Source organism: Scheffersomyces xylosifermentans (genome assembly GCF_036884685.1).
Source record: "Scheffersomyces xylosifermentans strain CBS 12540 chromosome Unknown RJT20scaffold_5, whole genome shotgun sequence".
Classification (NCBI taxonomy): Eukaryota; Fungi; Ascomycota; class Pichiomycetes; order Serinales; family Debaryomycetaceae; genus Scheffersomyces; species Scheffersomyces xylosifermentans.
The window spans coordinates 1,590,712-1,605,818 of record NW_027042943.1 but is presented as its reverse complement, the minus strand read 5'-3'; the positions used below and the strand labels follow the sequence as shown (position 1 = coordinate 1,605,818).

The following is a 15,107-nucleotide window of genomic DNA, read 5'->3' as shown; positions in this document are numbered from 1 at the left end:
TCTACAACTCCGTTATACCTCCTCAACAATGCCTTTCCCAACTTGATACTCCAATTGCCGCAAAAAGTCTAGCTCCTCTGCTGCATTTGTCAATGGATGATTCACTCACGTGATTTTCTTGAAAAATTTAGTCGGAATTGAGATGCGATGCTTCAAAGCAAGTGATTCAATGACTTGATGATATATATTTATAACGTCGACTCTACTTGGGAGATTCGCAAAGTCAACTGATGGATTAATGAGCATAAATATTATTCGAGCGTATTCAGTCGTTTTTAGAAACAATATCGCGGGCCCACTCAAATTTGCTCCTTTGAAGAATATAGACAAATTACAACAATCCATAGCCATGACTTTCGACACGAAAGTATTGCACGTTAATAAAGACAGCATTATATTCAACAAGGAAGATGCAGTTCCTGTAATAACTGACAAGAAGACCGAGGAAAACCTAAAAATTGCGGCCAGAGAGTTAGTAGAAACCACCAACTGCGTAGGCTTTCCAACCGAGACGGTCTATGGTTTAGCCGGTTCAGCATTAAATGACGAGTCCGTCCAATCTATATACACAGCTAAGAACAGACCATCAGATAATCCGCTAATTGTTCATATTTCTTCCATAGACCAATTGAAAAGAAAAATTCTTCCCAAAGATTACGAAATTCCTAAGATTTATGAGAAATTAGTGGATAAGTTCTGGCCTGGACCACTCACCATTTTATTGCCTATTCATGAGGATTCACCTGTATCCAAATTGGTAACGGCAGGTCAAAATACATTTGCCGTTAGAATGCCTGCTCATCCCGTTGCTCGTGCATTGATTACCATAAGTGATACTCCCTTAGCTGCTCCCTCAGCTAATGCATCAACAAGACCTAGTCCAACCCTCGCAGAGCACGTATTCCATGATTTGCATGGAAGAATACCATACATTTTGGATGGCGGAGCATGTGATGTGGGAGTAGAATCTACAGTAATAGATGGACTTGTCAGCCCTCCAATGTTATTACGACCAGGTGGTGTTTCGGTAGAAGAGATTAAAACTACTGGAGGAAAAGAGTGGGAGAATGTAGTACTCGCAAAGAAAACAGCCGGAAAAATGGAAGCAGTCAGAACTCCAGGAATGAAATATAGACACTATTCACCAACAGCTAAAGTAGTGCTTTTCATTAACTGCAATAATGGCAAACGTGCCGTAAAGGAGTACTTGGATAAGAACGAGATAGATCTGGCACATACAAAGATAGCATTATTGAGATCGAGGTCATTTGGAGGAATCAAGGACATAGACGAGAACATAGACATCGAGAGAAATTTGGGATCCACTGGAGCAGATATTTCCCGTAATCTTTTTAAATTATTAAGAGAAGTTGACGAGATGGGGGTTGACTTGATTTTAGTGGAAGGAATAGATGAGTCTAATGAAGGGTTGGCCGTGATGAACAGACTCAGCAAAGCTGCATTAGAAACCGTAAATGGAGCTGATGCTAACGGTCATAATTGATTCTTTTTTGAGAATCATGTACAGAAAATTTGTCAATTTCTTGTAAATATTTGTGGATTAGTGGTAATATAGTATAGAATAATGTAATATAGATCATGAATAAAGAGGCTCAGACCTAGGAAATATAGACTTACGATAGAGTACGATAGGAGTACGATACAAGAACGAACATTGAAAACAGAACCTACGAAATACTTCAAGCAAAAGAAGCAAAGAAGCAAATAAGCCAAGAAGGAAATAAGCCAAGAGGGAAATAAGCCAAGAAGCAAAACAAGTAAAGCACTAAAGAAGAAAAACAAGCAAAGGAAGCAAAGTCCTGATCTAAGTTTCTCTCTCCGGCAAAATAGCCTAACACTCAGAGAATATGACCGACGGACACATTCCACAACTAGTAAACACGCTCACACAATCCCTCACTAATACTAGTCACTACTACTATTTGTATATAGAATAATACATACTAACATATAATGCCTTCCAGTTCACAGTGCCCTACTCGGGTAGCTGGCTCCCATTGCCGGCATGCCCTCCCATTTTAGTTGCTGCTGCAAAAATACAACTCCGACATGCTTATCTCTCAATCGAGCCAATGCCCAGAAATGGCTCCAAATAAATTACCGTTTCTGATAAGAGTTAACTTAGCGACAAAAGACAGAAAGTTGCTGCTTAGTAATGTTTACAAAGGCTGTATTGTAGACTTTCCAGAGGCAAAGGGGACACCATCCACTTTACTTAGGAAGGAGAGGAGGGGTTTCACCATTTAAGCACTGTCACAGAAAATGGAAATTTGTTGCTATCCTTGATTTTTCTGAGTCTAATAATATGTATTTATCTCTTAGAATTGTTTATGGTGTTCATTATTTGGAAGTCTCATAGAGAGAACACAAAAGTTTTACTGGATGTTTACATGTATCTGTATCTGAGTGTATATATGTGGAAATTGTATTATTATTGAGTTGTTTCAGATACATGCCCTCCTCAAGTCATATCATATTAGCATATTATTATAATTTCATATTAGCATATTATCATGTTAGCATATTATGATTTGTTGTCGTTATCTTTGAATTATTTCTCTCTCACTCTGTCGCTTGCTGTTATCCCTGTCACCGTTTCCTTCCTCCCCTTTTTTCCCTTCTCTTTTGTTCTCTTCTCGTCCTACTGCCCTGTTCCTCTACCGGATAACGTGTCTGCGTGTGTCTCCCCCACACCTATGCGACCCCGTTTGGTTTGTCTCGGTGATCCCCTTCTCTCTCTCTGTGTGTGTGTGTCCATGTCTCTGTTTGCACCTTCTCCGATTTTTCCTCAGTGCGGACTTCTCTCCCGAGAAAAAAGCCCCCTAATACACATATATTGATGTGCAACAATAAAAAGTCAAAGTCCACTCAGCCAACAGCTAGTGCTATAGAGAACACAACAATAATCAATAAATAAAAAAACAAGAAACAGACAGAAAATGCAACACTGTAAGCTTCCCTAACTGAGAGTTGTATGACTTGAGTTGTGAGATGTGAGTTGTGAGATGACAGTTGTAAGATGTGAGTTGTCTGTAAAATGCAAAGTACTTCTTTCATGTATACCCACCACCACCACCACCATCTCTCGCTATTTGACACACATATTTGACACACAACACCTCAACTCCCACCATCTTCCCCCCAAGTCACCACCGATTCGCATGGCCACCAACATATCCGATTTCCCGTTTCCACTCCCTCGCTACCACGCCTCTGCTTTCACTCTCCCGCTACCACTCCTTCACTACACCCTCTCTACTCACTCTCTCTACTCATCCCCTGCACTCAACTCTCTCTAATCTCACTAATATCCTCAACCCACCTCACACTAACCTGCAAACTCCCGTCCCGTTTCTCACTAAATCATCATTGTTCGGCGGCCCCAAACTGTAAACGACACGTAAAGTAAAAAATTTCAACAGACGCTACAAGAAATGGCTTTGGTAATAGACTCCAGCAATAGCTTCTTCTTACGGTAATAGGTGGCAATTAAAAGTTTCGTGACAGCTGCTAGCAACGAAAATTCCCTGGAATCGGATCCCATTAATCTCGCATCGACTTCCGCCAAGAACCGATCTTCTGCTTGTCATTATAGATCAATTCATTGGTTATCTGTGACCTGTCACTATAGAGTATATCCATCACTGCCTGATCGCTGAACCATAGCATCAGAAAACCCCCCAAAAAGCCGATCAGGATCTGGTTCTCATACTTCGCTGAGATTATTTCATAGACTAAATCATAATCTCACTTGTATTACACGGTCATACTGGTTACCTATCAATCCATATTATTATCCCGCTATTCAGGTGTTATATCTTTGATTGGACTGCCTGTTTATCGGTCTTTTCAGAGCCACGCTAGGATTCTAAGCAACAGCCACAAAAGCCACTTCACATTTCATATCATTGTATCTGTTTGATCCGTACAATAGCTCAGTCATAACCATATTATAGTTCCATCCCAATAGCTGCAATAATAAGGTCAACCCTAATTTTTTCAAAGGCCACGATTATTGCATTCCAAATTCACCAAAAACTTGCATTACAATTGTTCAACTATTCCCTAAACTTTCATAACAATTGCCATTCTCCATAATGACATCTGATAACCCATTCGAAGCGAAAGCAAATATTATTCCACCAGCACGCTCTTCATCTCCTTCTATAAAGTTTTCACAGAAGTCCGCCGAGGACACTGCTGCCGAGCTTCAGACCAACTTGGTCACTGGATTGTGCAACAGTCAAGACATTTTAAACAGAAGATCTCTCCATGGAGTAAATGAACTCTCTAACGATGAAGAAGAATCTCTTTTTTTGAAATTTCTCAGTAACTTCTACGGCGATCCTCTCATCTTGCTTTTGATCGGATCTGCCGTTATCAGTTTCTGGATGGGAAATGTTGATGACGCCATTTCAATTACGTTGGCTATCACTATAGTTGTCACTGTAGGATTTGTTCAAGAATATAGATCAGAAAAATCATTAGAAGCATTGAACAAGTTGGTCCCAGCAGAAGCTAAGTTAACTAGAAACGGTAGCACTTCTACTGTTTTGGCTTCCACCCTTGTTCCAGGTGATTTAGTACATTTCATTCAAGGTGACAGAATCCCTGCCGATATTAGACTTACAGAGGCCGTATATTTGAGTATTGATGAAAGTAATTTAACAGGAGAGAATAGGCCGGTGAAGAAAACCGTTGATTCCATTACTTTTTCAGGCAATGACGTTCCCCCTGTAACAACAAGAAATTCCATTGCATTTATGGGAACTCTTGTTCGCGACGGACATGGAAGTGGTATTGTAGTAGCAACTGGTGCAAAGACAGAGTTTGGTGCCGTGTTCGAGATGATGTCCGAAATCGAAAAGCCAAAAACTCCATTGCAACAAGCCATGGATAAGTTGGGTAAGGAATTGTCCATTTTTAGTTTTGCCGTCATTGGTGTCATTTGTTTGATTGGTATTTTCCAGGGTCGTTCATGGTTAGATATGTTCCAGATCTCAGTGTCGTTAGCCGTCGCAGCTATTCCCGAAGGTTTACCTATCATTGTTACTGTTACCTTGGCCTTAGGAGTCTTAAGAATGGCGCGTCATAAAGCTATCGTAAGAAGATTACCCAGCGTCGAGACGTTAGGAAGTGTCAATGTTATCTGCTCAGACAAGACAGGAACTTTAACCCAAAACCATATGACTGTCACTAAAATCTGGTCTGCTGACTTCAAAGGAAGTTTTAATAGCCCTTTCTTGGTCGTGGAAAAGTTGGATGACAACAAATTGCACCACCAGCTTACCAAGAACATGCACATGATCTTAGAAACCGGAAATATCGTAAACAATGCCAGATACTCCAACGAGAATGAAAAGTATGTTGGTAACCCTAGTGACATTGCACTCGTAGAGTGCTTACCTCATTTTGGCTTGGAGGATATTAGAGGAACTAAAGAGAGGTTATACGAATTGCCCTTCTCATCGAATAGAAAATACATGGCTGTATGTGTACATAGTGGAAACATGGACAAGAGTGAAACGTTTGCCAAAGGTGCCTCAGAAAAAATTATTGGCCTTTGTACCAAATATTATGACGAAAACAGTGAGATAAAACCACTCACTGATGAGGTGAAGAAGAACATCGCTGAGAAGTCACACTTATTAGCTAATGATGGTTTGAGAGTGTTAGGATTTGCAAGAGGTAACAAGAAGTACGTCAATGAAAAAGACGAACACAATGAACCTTCTGAACTTGTTTTCTGTGGATTAATTGGTATGAAAGATCCACCTAGACCTAACGTTGCTAGATCTATTGCTTTATTGATGAAGGGAGGAGTACATGTGATCATGATCACAGGTGATTCCCCTACTACAGCTGTTAACATAGCTAAGCAAATCGGTATGCCTATTGTAGGAGACAGTTCTGTTATGACTGGCGACCAATTAGAATCTTTGAGTGAACACGCCCTTGCAGAGGCCATTCACAACGTTTCGGTATTTGCAAGAACTACACCAGAGCACAAGGTGACCATTGTTAAAGCATTACAGAGAAGAGGTGATATTGTCGCTATGACTGGTGATGGTGTGAACGATGCCCCAGCATTGAAATTGGCAGATATCGGTATTGCCATGGGTAAGCACGGAACAGACGTTGCCAAGGAGGCAGCAGACATGGTCTTAACTGACGATGACTTCTCCACTATCTTGAATGCTATCGAGGAAGGAAAGGGTATCTTTTACAACATACAAAACTTCATCACCTTCCAATTGTCAACTTCAATTGCAGCATTGACTTTAATTGCATTAGCCACTTTCTTTGGCTTACCAAATCCATTGAACGCTATGCAAATCTTATGGATCAATATTTTAATGGATGGACCCCCAGCACAATCACTTGGTGTCGAGCCAGTGGATCATGAAGTAATGAACAAACCACCAAGAAAACGTAACGACAAAATCTTAACTGAGCAGCTTATTAGAAGAGTTTTGCAATCTGCGGCAATGATCATTTTGGGAACCTTATATATCTTCATTAAGGAAATGACAGACAATGAAGTTACTGCAAGAGATACTACAATGACCTTCACTTGTTTCGTCATGTACGACATGTTCAATGCCTTGTCATGTCGCCATTACTCCAAATCTATTTTTGAAATAGGTCTCAATAATCCAATGTTCAACTTTGCCGTTGCTGGATCTTTGATTGGTCAATTCTGTGCTATTTATATTCCGTTTTTCCAAGCCATTTTCCAAACAGAAGCTTTGTATTTGAGTGATATAATCCACTTATTGTTCTTGACAAGCACTGTTTTCGTTGCTGATGAAATCAGAAAATACTTGCTCAGACGTAAAAATGTATTCAGCGGCGTGGGCTACGGTGTCTAATTTCATCATCGCTAATACCCCGACTTGTTTTGCCGATAATGCGGCTGACAAGAGTCGGTACATCAATACTTGTAGAATAGAGCAAGAAGTGCACTGGTACCCTATGCATCTTCCTTTTACTTTCTTATAGATCGTTTAATAACAAATACAAAATAATGATAAGAGACTGTAAAGATACGCGGGAGCACCCTTCAATTGTGGCATATTCGTTAAGAAATACGCATCCAGAGATCAGATGCAATCGGGCCGGGCTGTACAAAAATAGAAGCTTTAAGACGTAAATAGAAGTTCTCCCAACAAAAATAAAAGGGTAAGCAATTGCCACTGCCCTTTTTTCAACATGTGAGAAATGTGCTAATCCAGAACGCTACAGTAGAAGATAAGAACAAACAGAGCACAGTAGTTACATACTCGGTTGCAGATATATGCTCGGTTAACGATAACCGTGGAAATCAATGTTCGGGACCCAAATCTAGGTTTATGCCCGAGAAGTCAATATTCCACATTCACAACAATAACTGACCACATTCTACTAGATATATGACTAAAAAAGGAGTCAAAGGTATCGAAGCCACATTACCCATGACTCAGTTACCCCAATTGGTGAACGCATTTCACTTCAAATGCGCGTTTAAGCTCGGCTACAGATAACAAAAAAATTCCTCATGAGTGAACGGCTCCATAAATATACAGCCATAGGCTAAATAGCGGAGTTATCAAATATAATATCCTTATAAGGAAATATCTCCGTTTCTAAAGGAATTAAAGTATTCTAGTTAGTGAATTGCTACCACTATGGTCATGGAATTCCATAATGGAAGTCTCTCTAGGACATTTAAAGTTAAGTGGCGAGGTAAATTGGGTTCTCCGTGGTACTGTGGTACACCGTTATCTACCTGCCACGATGAAATTTCATAGTTAAGGTTAAGATCACAGAAGAAATTGTATACGTGTCATTTTGGACTAATAGGATATAAAGACGTAGTTAATGGCATGTCGTAGCAGATAATTTTGAAGATATCCATTCATACAATATCCTTAATAATATAAACTAATTAACTATGTACTCTGCTGTCGCTTTCAAAATTTTAGGTTCCAAAATCTCTGTTGGTGTTTCCAGGCTTGACGAAGATGCTGTTAAAAGCACAGAGAAAAGAAATGTCAACTTGCTGGGCGAATTGGAAGTTCCAACTTCAATCGAAGGTGTCGCATATGTCTACAACAAGGATGGTACTTATTCTACTGTTGAGGACAAATTAAATTCTGAAAATTTGGCTACAAAAGTAGTTGCTCCAAATCACAAGGTCTCGCTTAACTTACCTGAAGCCTCCTTCAAGACTTTGCAAGAAGTCAAAATCCATTCAAATGGTGCCGTCGATTTGTACTATAAAATGGATGCATGGTCCTACGGAAAGATCCTCGGTCTTAGCTTTGAGGGTTGGTCCACCAACCAAGCTGGTTTGCTCAAGGCTACAGTTTAAGATGCTCTTTAATGCAACGGCTCTCAATGGCACTCTGAAGTAGTTCTTAATTATCTTAATGTTCCCGATATCTGAACTCATACGTCTGCAGTGTCTAATTCTCACTACTTCTGTTAATCTAGGTATATAGTCTAATATTATAAAAATCCAAACTTTCGTAAAACCCCTAAACTCAAACTACTTATCTTCAGGCTAGCTACGACCAGGATTTCGTATCTCTACTTCTGACACAGCAGTTATAAAAAAGCAATACGGGGTTTGACTTATTGCGAAATACGAGAATATCCAATTCAGGGGGCAATCTACCTTCTTTATCTCTTCTTTTTTTCACACAACAACTGCACTGCAATCTTCGCTCCAGTAACATACCCTACCGTCAACCATTAGGCCCTCATGCCCCGTTACACCCATCTTAGGGCAAATTGTAGCTTATAAATCAATATAGCCATTTCTCAGATTTTGCGGCATTTACTTCACAGACGTTTTCGCAGCTACGTAAGAAAAGCACCTCAAAATCTACAAGCGTCATATAACGTCAAAAAAATACATCATGAGCGATAAACGTCAGCTTGGCTCCCGGATTACTAAACGTCTACACATATCCCTACCCAAAAGCCAAATACAGCTAAACTCCATTGTATCTCGACTCTGGCGACACCCTGGTCTCTGCTTATGTGGTAAAAAAATGACTCCGTTGGGACTTCGTTCAAAGGCCGCTGATTTTACGAAATCTTTTTCCGCGTGAAAAACTCCATCACCGGAAAACACAAAACAATGCCGTTCCAGACTTTGAGGTAGTTTAAAGAACAGTTCAAACACCTAGCGAATGTGATATTATTTTGAGATGAGTAATTATATCTTCGAGTGTAATTGTAGAGGAAAGCAACAATTAGCTATAAATACTGACACTTTGACGTTATTTTGTAATATTAAAATAGGAATAAGCACCAGATAAGCTGTCATTGTTCTCTATACAATCAACAATACCAATTCGGAAATCTGGGGAAATTTCATATAGTTAAGTCTAAGAACCAAAGCTGTCAACAACGAATAAAGCGCAAAAGAAAACTACTAAAAATGGTATTCAAGTTCACTATAGATAACGTACTCAACAAGTATATACCGGAGAATAAGCTCAAGCGCTTACCACCATTCATTGGCAGGTTCCTTGGTGCCCACAGCCCTTCTCCGAGGGCAGACTATCTCATCTGGTTAGAAACGCTTATCGGAACCTTTGTTGGTTTATCCTTATTGGAGGGTGTATTTAAGAGCCATACTGTGTTCACAAAGCACAACGCTCCTATTATTATTGCGAGTTATGGAGCTTCCGCAATTCTTTGCTTTAATGCTTCTCAGGCCCCATTAGCACAACCAAGAAGTGTATTCTTCGGACACTTCTTGTCCTCACTTATCGGACTTTGCGTCCAGAAGTTGTTTCTGTTAAGTCTGGGGGGACGTGACCATTACTGGGCAAGTGGTTCACTCAGTGTTGCCATTGCTTCAGTAGCAATGTCGATCTGTAACTGTGTGCATCCTCCAGCTGGAGCTTCCGCTTTATTGCCTTCCATTGATGACGAAATTAGGAGCATGAGTTGGTGGTATTTACCAGTTCAGATTATCTCATCGTTATTAATCATAAGTGTGGCATGTATTACAGGAAATATTGTGAGAAGTTACCCTGTTTACTGGTGGACCCCTGCTCCATTGGGAAAGAAGGTAGAACCACCAAAAGAAGACGAAAAGGCTGAAAATATAAGCCATTTTCTGACTGACGACGCAATCGAAGGAATTACGTATATTCCGAACTTGACTACCATTCAAATCTCCGCTAACGAGATTTTGGTACCTGAAGACCTCAATATTAACGAAATCGATGTTGAATGGATCGACGGACTTAGGCTAAAGTTACGTAAATTGCCCGAACAGCAATCAAGAAGTGAAGTATGATATACAAATAACAAGACAGCTACGAACCAGCTTATCTATTCCTGTCCAAACTTTTGCATAATATAGATACAACTCGTCGAGAGAGTGTGTCACGGTGAAAACCGATATGGTGAACAATTACTGCTTTGACACACATAACCACATGGCAAATGTTTTACATTTTAGATGCATTTCCATCATTAATTCCGTTACGTTTACTTATTTAATTCTGATGACTTATTAATATTTACAAGATTGTTTCATTTAGTCGTAGTTATCATAGAATGCTGTGAAGGGCCGTAATCAGGACACAGACAAGTGTTTTTGATTTTCTTTTTGGAAGAATTCTTTCATATATGTCCTCTGTCTAGTGCCTGGCAATCTCTTCTAGAGTGACTACTCCCTTGAATTCTGGATTCTCGATTTTCTCGTATATCAGTCTAGCCACTTGTGCTGTCGACACTGGAGGTCTCACTTGCTTGTTCAAAAACGTGATTCTGTCGCCAAGGATGAACTCCTTCGTTCCGTAGCCTAACTTCAACAACTTGGCCACAATGTCTCTGTTGTCCAAGCCTCCCTCGTGACTATCGTCGTACATGAAACTGGGCCTCATCAAGATTGCTCTCAACCCCTTTTTGCATGACAATTCGAATTCTGCTTCCCTTTTCGTAGTCAAATAGTCTTCTGGAACTATGGGGAACTGCTGATCAGCTGAAATATACACGTAAGTTGGGTTCTCTCTCTGGTGTTCCAAGAAGTTATCAGCCAAGAGGACTGCAGAATCTCGCTGGATAGCCTCGTATGTGTTGGTTTCGTTTTTCTCCATTGGATTGGATCCCTTTAAGGAATTAGCAAAGTTCTGGATGTCATTGAGGAAGTTGAAATTAGAGTTCATACTACGCTTGTATGATGGGTTTTCAAAGAGAAGTCCGATTGAATGTACCACAGTGCCGAATTCAGCAAGTTTCAGCGTGTAACTCTTTGGATCAAAGATATCCACTGGTTCCCAATTGACTTTGGTGATCCATGGTTGGTGGATCACGGCTTGTGGAGGTTCTCCAGACCGCGAGAATGCAGTTACTTGGTATCCTTTCTGAACACCTACCTCACAGATCTTCCGTCCTAGGAACCCGCTTCCTCCGAAAACTGCGATAGACTTGGCTACTGACATTGTATGACTAACGAATCGTTGGAATTGACTTGATTCGAGCGTCTGGGGGTGTATTACACGCTGTCTTACTACTTTTCCTCAAGAAGAAAAGTGCTACACATTTAGCTTAATTGATGCTCCCAAATGAAAAAGCCAACATCTTTTTTCGTGGTGGACGAAAAGGGTAATTGAGAGGAAGTGGTTGCGACTGCGAAAAATTGCTGGTGGTGTGATTATGGGGTATGTGATAATGAAGGGTTAAGAAAAGGATTAGATAAAGTAGGAAGTGGTCGGTGGGGAGGTGGGGAGGTGGGGAGGTGAAGGAAAGGGGTAAAAAGTTGAGATGGGATGTGTCACGTTACAGTAAACACTTTAAAGTGGGATTTATGAATACGGGTGAATAATATTTGCAATGGTGAGGAAGAAAGGCTTTACGAAAGAGATGAATTTTTCGAAGTGAAAGAAGTGCAAGAGAAGTACTTCACTATAACTTATAGGAGAGTGCAATTTTTATGAACTATGAACTACGATGCTAATAATCTGAAATGTTGTGATTAATAAAAAGCTAACGAACAACAATGCGCCATTTGTAGCTTATAGTAGAGTACTACAATATGAACTATGTCTATGAACTGCGATGTAATCTAATGCGTTGCGACCAATGACAAGCTAGCGAACTACAAGTTAAATATGAATTATGCAAAAAAATCTAGAACTTTATTAATCGTGTGTATTATAATGATTTATGTAAAACGAACCAAAACCAAACCAAATGGCCAAAATATGACCTTCAATGCAAAAAGATTAAACTTCATAGATAGTAATTTAAAGTGCCTCAATGATTACCGCCTAATAGGATTACTTACTGTCACCGAACTTCTTTCTGAACATAACATACTCTTCATCCTCGACGGTTTCAAGAGATGGATGCTTGTGTAACTTATTGATGTCTTCAGATTCCTCGACCTTTTGTTTGCCCAACTTGGGTGAGGATTCTGGGGAAGATGGTTGAGTCTCCGCTTCAGAGCTGATTGACTCATTGTCAGATTCATAGCTGGTCGACTTTGCTGGTTGAGGAGCTTCCTTCTTAGCAGCATCTTCTTTAGCAACTTGTGGGGTAGAGAACTCTGGTACCTCCTCCTGTTGTTGTTGTTGCTGTTCAGGTTGTTTTTGTTGTTCAGGTTGCTTTTCCTGCTGCTGTTGTGATGCCTGTTGAGACGGAGAAGCCTTTCTGGTAGGTTCTTGTGCATATTGGAACAAGTCTGGACGTGCAAAGAAGCCGCCGAATAATTGTTGCAAGAACTCTTGTTGTTTTCTCACCATATCTTCATAATTCTTTTTCTTCTCCTCTTCCCTGGCTCTTAATTGTTCTTCGTACTTGGCTCTCTCTTCAGCTTGTCTCTTGATTTCAGCTGCTCTCTTAGCCTCAGCTAACCTAGCAGCCTCAGCTATTCTCTTCTGCTCTGCAATTCTTTCCTCTTCAGCTCTTCTCTGTTCTTCAGCTCTTCTCTTTTCTTCGGCTCTTCTTCTAACTTCAGCCTCCCTTCTAGCTCTTTCAGCGGCTACTCTTCTAGCCTTCTCCTCTTCTTCCCTTTTAGCCTTCAATTCAGCTTCCTGGGCTTGTCTGATGGCTTCTAATCTAGCTTTTTCTTGAGCTTCAGCTTGAGTCTTTTCTTCAGAGCTTGATCTTTTTAAGTCCTGAGATTGCTGTGTTGCCTGTGGTTGCATGCAGCCAAATGGGAAAAGAAGTAAGGAAGCAAGATCTTCTACACTATTTGAGTGACAAACTTGCTCTCTCTTTGGAATGTTCAAGACCAAAATGTTCTCTTGCTTGTACCATTCCCAGTTAATTTCGTCGACCTTTATGTCTTGTTCTCTGAATTGGAATGTCTTCTTGAACTGGTCTTTTGCGGATTGCAAAACGATATTAATTAACTGAGGTTGTTGAGGGTATTGCTTGGTAACTTTGACGGCCTTCACTTCATAATTATTGAAGTCTCCAGTTCTCTTGTAGATTTGGATCTGGAATTCCTCTTCGGTTTCAATTTTCTTAATTATCTTAGGCTTCGACTGCTCGTAGTATTGTTGAGTATGAGCATCACTTAAGAGGTTGATCAACGAGTCGAAGTCGTATCCACTCTGTTGCTGTGGGTAGAATGGGTTGATTGCGAACATTGTATGTATTAATGTTATGACTGTAGTAGTATTATTTTACTTAATGAAGTAGAATGATAAAGACTTAATTGAATCCTACAGAACTAGGAATTTGTCGTTGTCATTTATACTACTCCAGTCATACCATCGTCTTTCGCCCCTCCGATTTTGCATCCAATGCTAGAACATGCTAGAAGCATTTCCGAATGTGGAAACCCTTGGAGCTTTCTAGAATTTTCGAGTCTATATACAGGCTTTTACCGCCATATGCGGAAATAGCATTCTTCGTTGACATTCTTAGAAAAAAGAACAGGCACAATTTATCACGCCTAATATACAGTGAATGATCAGATGGCGATATCTAAGCGGAAGGGAACCTCTGGCACGGACATAATGGCATTTACGGCTAGGTATTATTCCGAAGTGTTTGTGACGATCTTGTTTGATGACGAAGAGATGTTAGAAGAATTTTACAATATACGAAGTGAGAGGATGTGGTGTACATTTTCACTTTATAACAGTGTCAAAACAAGAGCGCACGGTAATAGTTGATTAAAGAGCCCTTGTTAATTTCATGGTTGTGAATAGTGCATCTTCTTGAGTTTGTTGTAGTTAAATGCTCAAGTCTTAGTCAAGGATAAACATATCACAACAAGCTCCGAGAAGCCGCTGTGAATGTTCCGTAGGAAGGCGCTTTTCAGAGCTCCTTTAATTCCGTAGAAAATTTCATGTTTCCACCGGTTATAGCCATGGAATTAGTAATGTAAAATCATGTTTATCCCTGTAATAGCTTCACGAGAATGGGCAGAAGTTTGAGCAATACAGAGCTCGAATCTACATCAATAAAAGCAATCAAGTAAAGATCCCAATGATTCCGATGAGTCTACACATTGAAACTAGCAATGGATTAAGTCTAAAAGAACAGTAACAATTCAACACAACATAACATATGGACAAGTCTTCTAGAAGATATAAACCTCTGACAGTCTGTCGTTGAAGAAATATAATGATAGTCTTATTACCTTTAGGACTACACCCCCATTTTAATCTCACACATTGTGTGTAGTCCATGTTTACAATTTCCAGCATTCCATGGTATATGTGTCATCGGCTGCAAATTGCAGACTACAAAGTAAGTCTATTTTGTGCACCCTTCAACCTCATGTCACAAACTGTTGTCAATAACTCCAAGTTAAAATTCTGCGACTTTGCTTCCCTCTATGCTTGCCTCTATGCTTGCTTACAACGCCTACTACGCGCTTATAATATATTGCTTCACTTTGCAACGTCACGGTCCTGCCACCCTGCAACCGACCCTGGCTTCTACGACAACGCCCAAATCTGTGCCTCATTCCTATTGTTGCTTCGGATTGCATGCAGTTTTGCCGATATCACCAATTAAGCAATGAAGCAAGCGATGTTGCAGAGTAGATGTACGTACATTTGGCACTGCCCTTGGTGAGGAAAGATCTCATGGTGGCGGAGGGTGACCTTCACAACTGA

The 15,107-nt window shown here is 40.2% G+C and overlaps 6 protein-coding genes across 6 annotated transcripts; 4 read left to right on the top strand and 2 right to left on the bottom strand. All coding sequences in view use genetic code 12, as the record gives it.

Annotated features, from left to right (window-relative positions):
* Positions 1–349: 349 nt before the first annotated feature.
* On the top strand, positions 350–1,504 carry RJT20DRAFT_97305 (threonylcarbamoyladenylate synthase; the record flags this gene model as incomplete). Its single annotated transcript, XM_064921668.1, has 1 exon — positions 350–1,504. The coding sequence occupies one exon, from the start codon at positions 350–352 to the stop codon at positions 1,502–1,504; it is 1,155 nt and encodes a 384-aa protein (XP_064773972.1).
* An 897-nt stretch (positions 1,505–2,401) lies between these two features.
* RJT20DRAFT_51457 (uncharacterized protein) lies at positions 2,402–2,944 on the top strand. The gene has a single exon (XM_064920451.1). The coding sequence runs from the start codon at positions 2,535–2,537 to the stop codon at positions 2,859–2,861; it is 327 nt and encodes a 108-aa protein (XP_064773971.1). The 5' UTR covers positions 2,402–2,534; the 3' UTR covers positions 2,862–2,944.
* A 1,174-nt stretch (positions 2,945–4,118) lies between these two features.
* Positions 4,119–6,893, top strand: PMR1 (Ca(2+)/Mn(2+)-transporting P-type ATPase; the record flags this gene model as incomplete). The annotated part of the gene is made up of 1 exon (XM_064918438.1): positions 4,119–6,893. The coding sequence occupies one exon, from the start codon at positions 4,119–4,121 to the stop codon at positions 6,891–6,893; it is 2,775 nt and encodes a 924-aa protein (XP_064773970.1).
* A 2,277-nt stretch (positions 6,894–9,170) lies between these two features.
* On the top strand, positions 9,171–10,491 carry RJT20DRAFT_129271 (uncharacterized protein). Its single transcript, XM_064917459.1, has one exon. It carries the CDS (start codon positions 9,452–9,454, stop codon positions 10,319–10,321), a length of 870 nt encoding a protein of 289 aa, XP_064773969.1. The 5' UTR covers positions 9,171–9,451; the 3' UTR covers positions 10,322–10,491.
* RJT20DRAFT_129270 (ubiquinone biosynthesis protein) lies at positions 10,492–11,750 on the bottom strand. Its single transcript, XM_064917458.1, has one exon. The coding sequence runs from the start codon at positions 11,469–11,471 to the stop codon at positions 10,668–10,670; it is 804 nt and encodes a 267-aa protein (XP_064773968.1). The 5' UTR covers positions 11,472–11,750; the 3' UTR covers positions 10,492–10,667.
* A 405-nt stretch (positions 11,751–12,155) lies between these two features.
* RJT20DRAFT_129269 (uncharacterized protein) lies at positions 12,156–13,699 on the bottom strand. Its single transcript, XM_064917457.1, has one exon. It carries the CDS (start codon positions 13,623–13,625, stop codon positions 12,309–12,311), a length of 1,317 nt encoding a protein of 438 aa, XP_064773967.1. The 5' UTR covers positions 13,626–13,699; the 3' UTR covers positions 12,156–12,308.
* Positions 13,700–15,107: the final 1,408 nt, after the last annotated feature.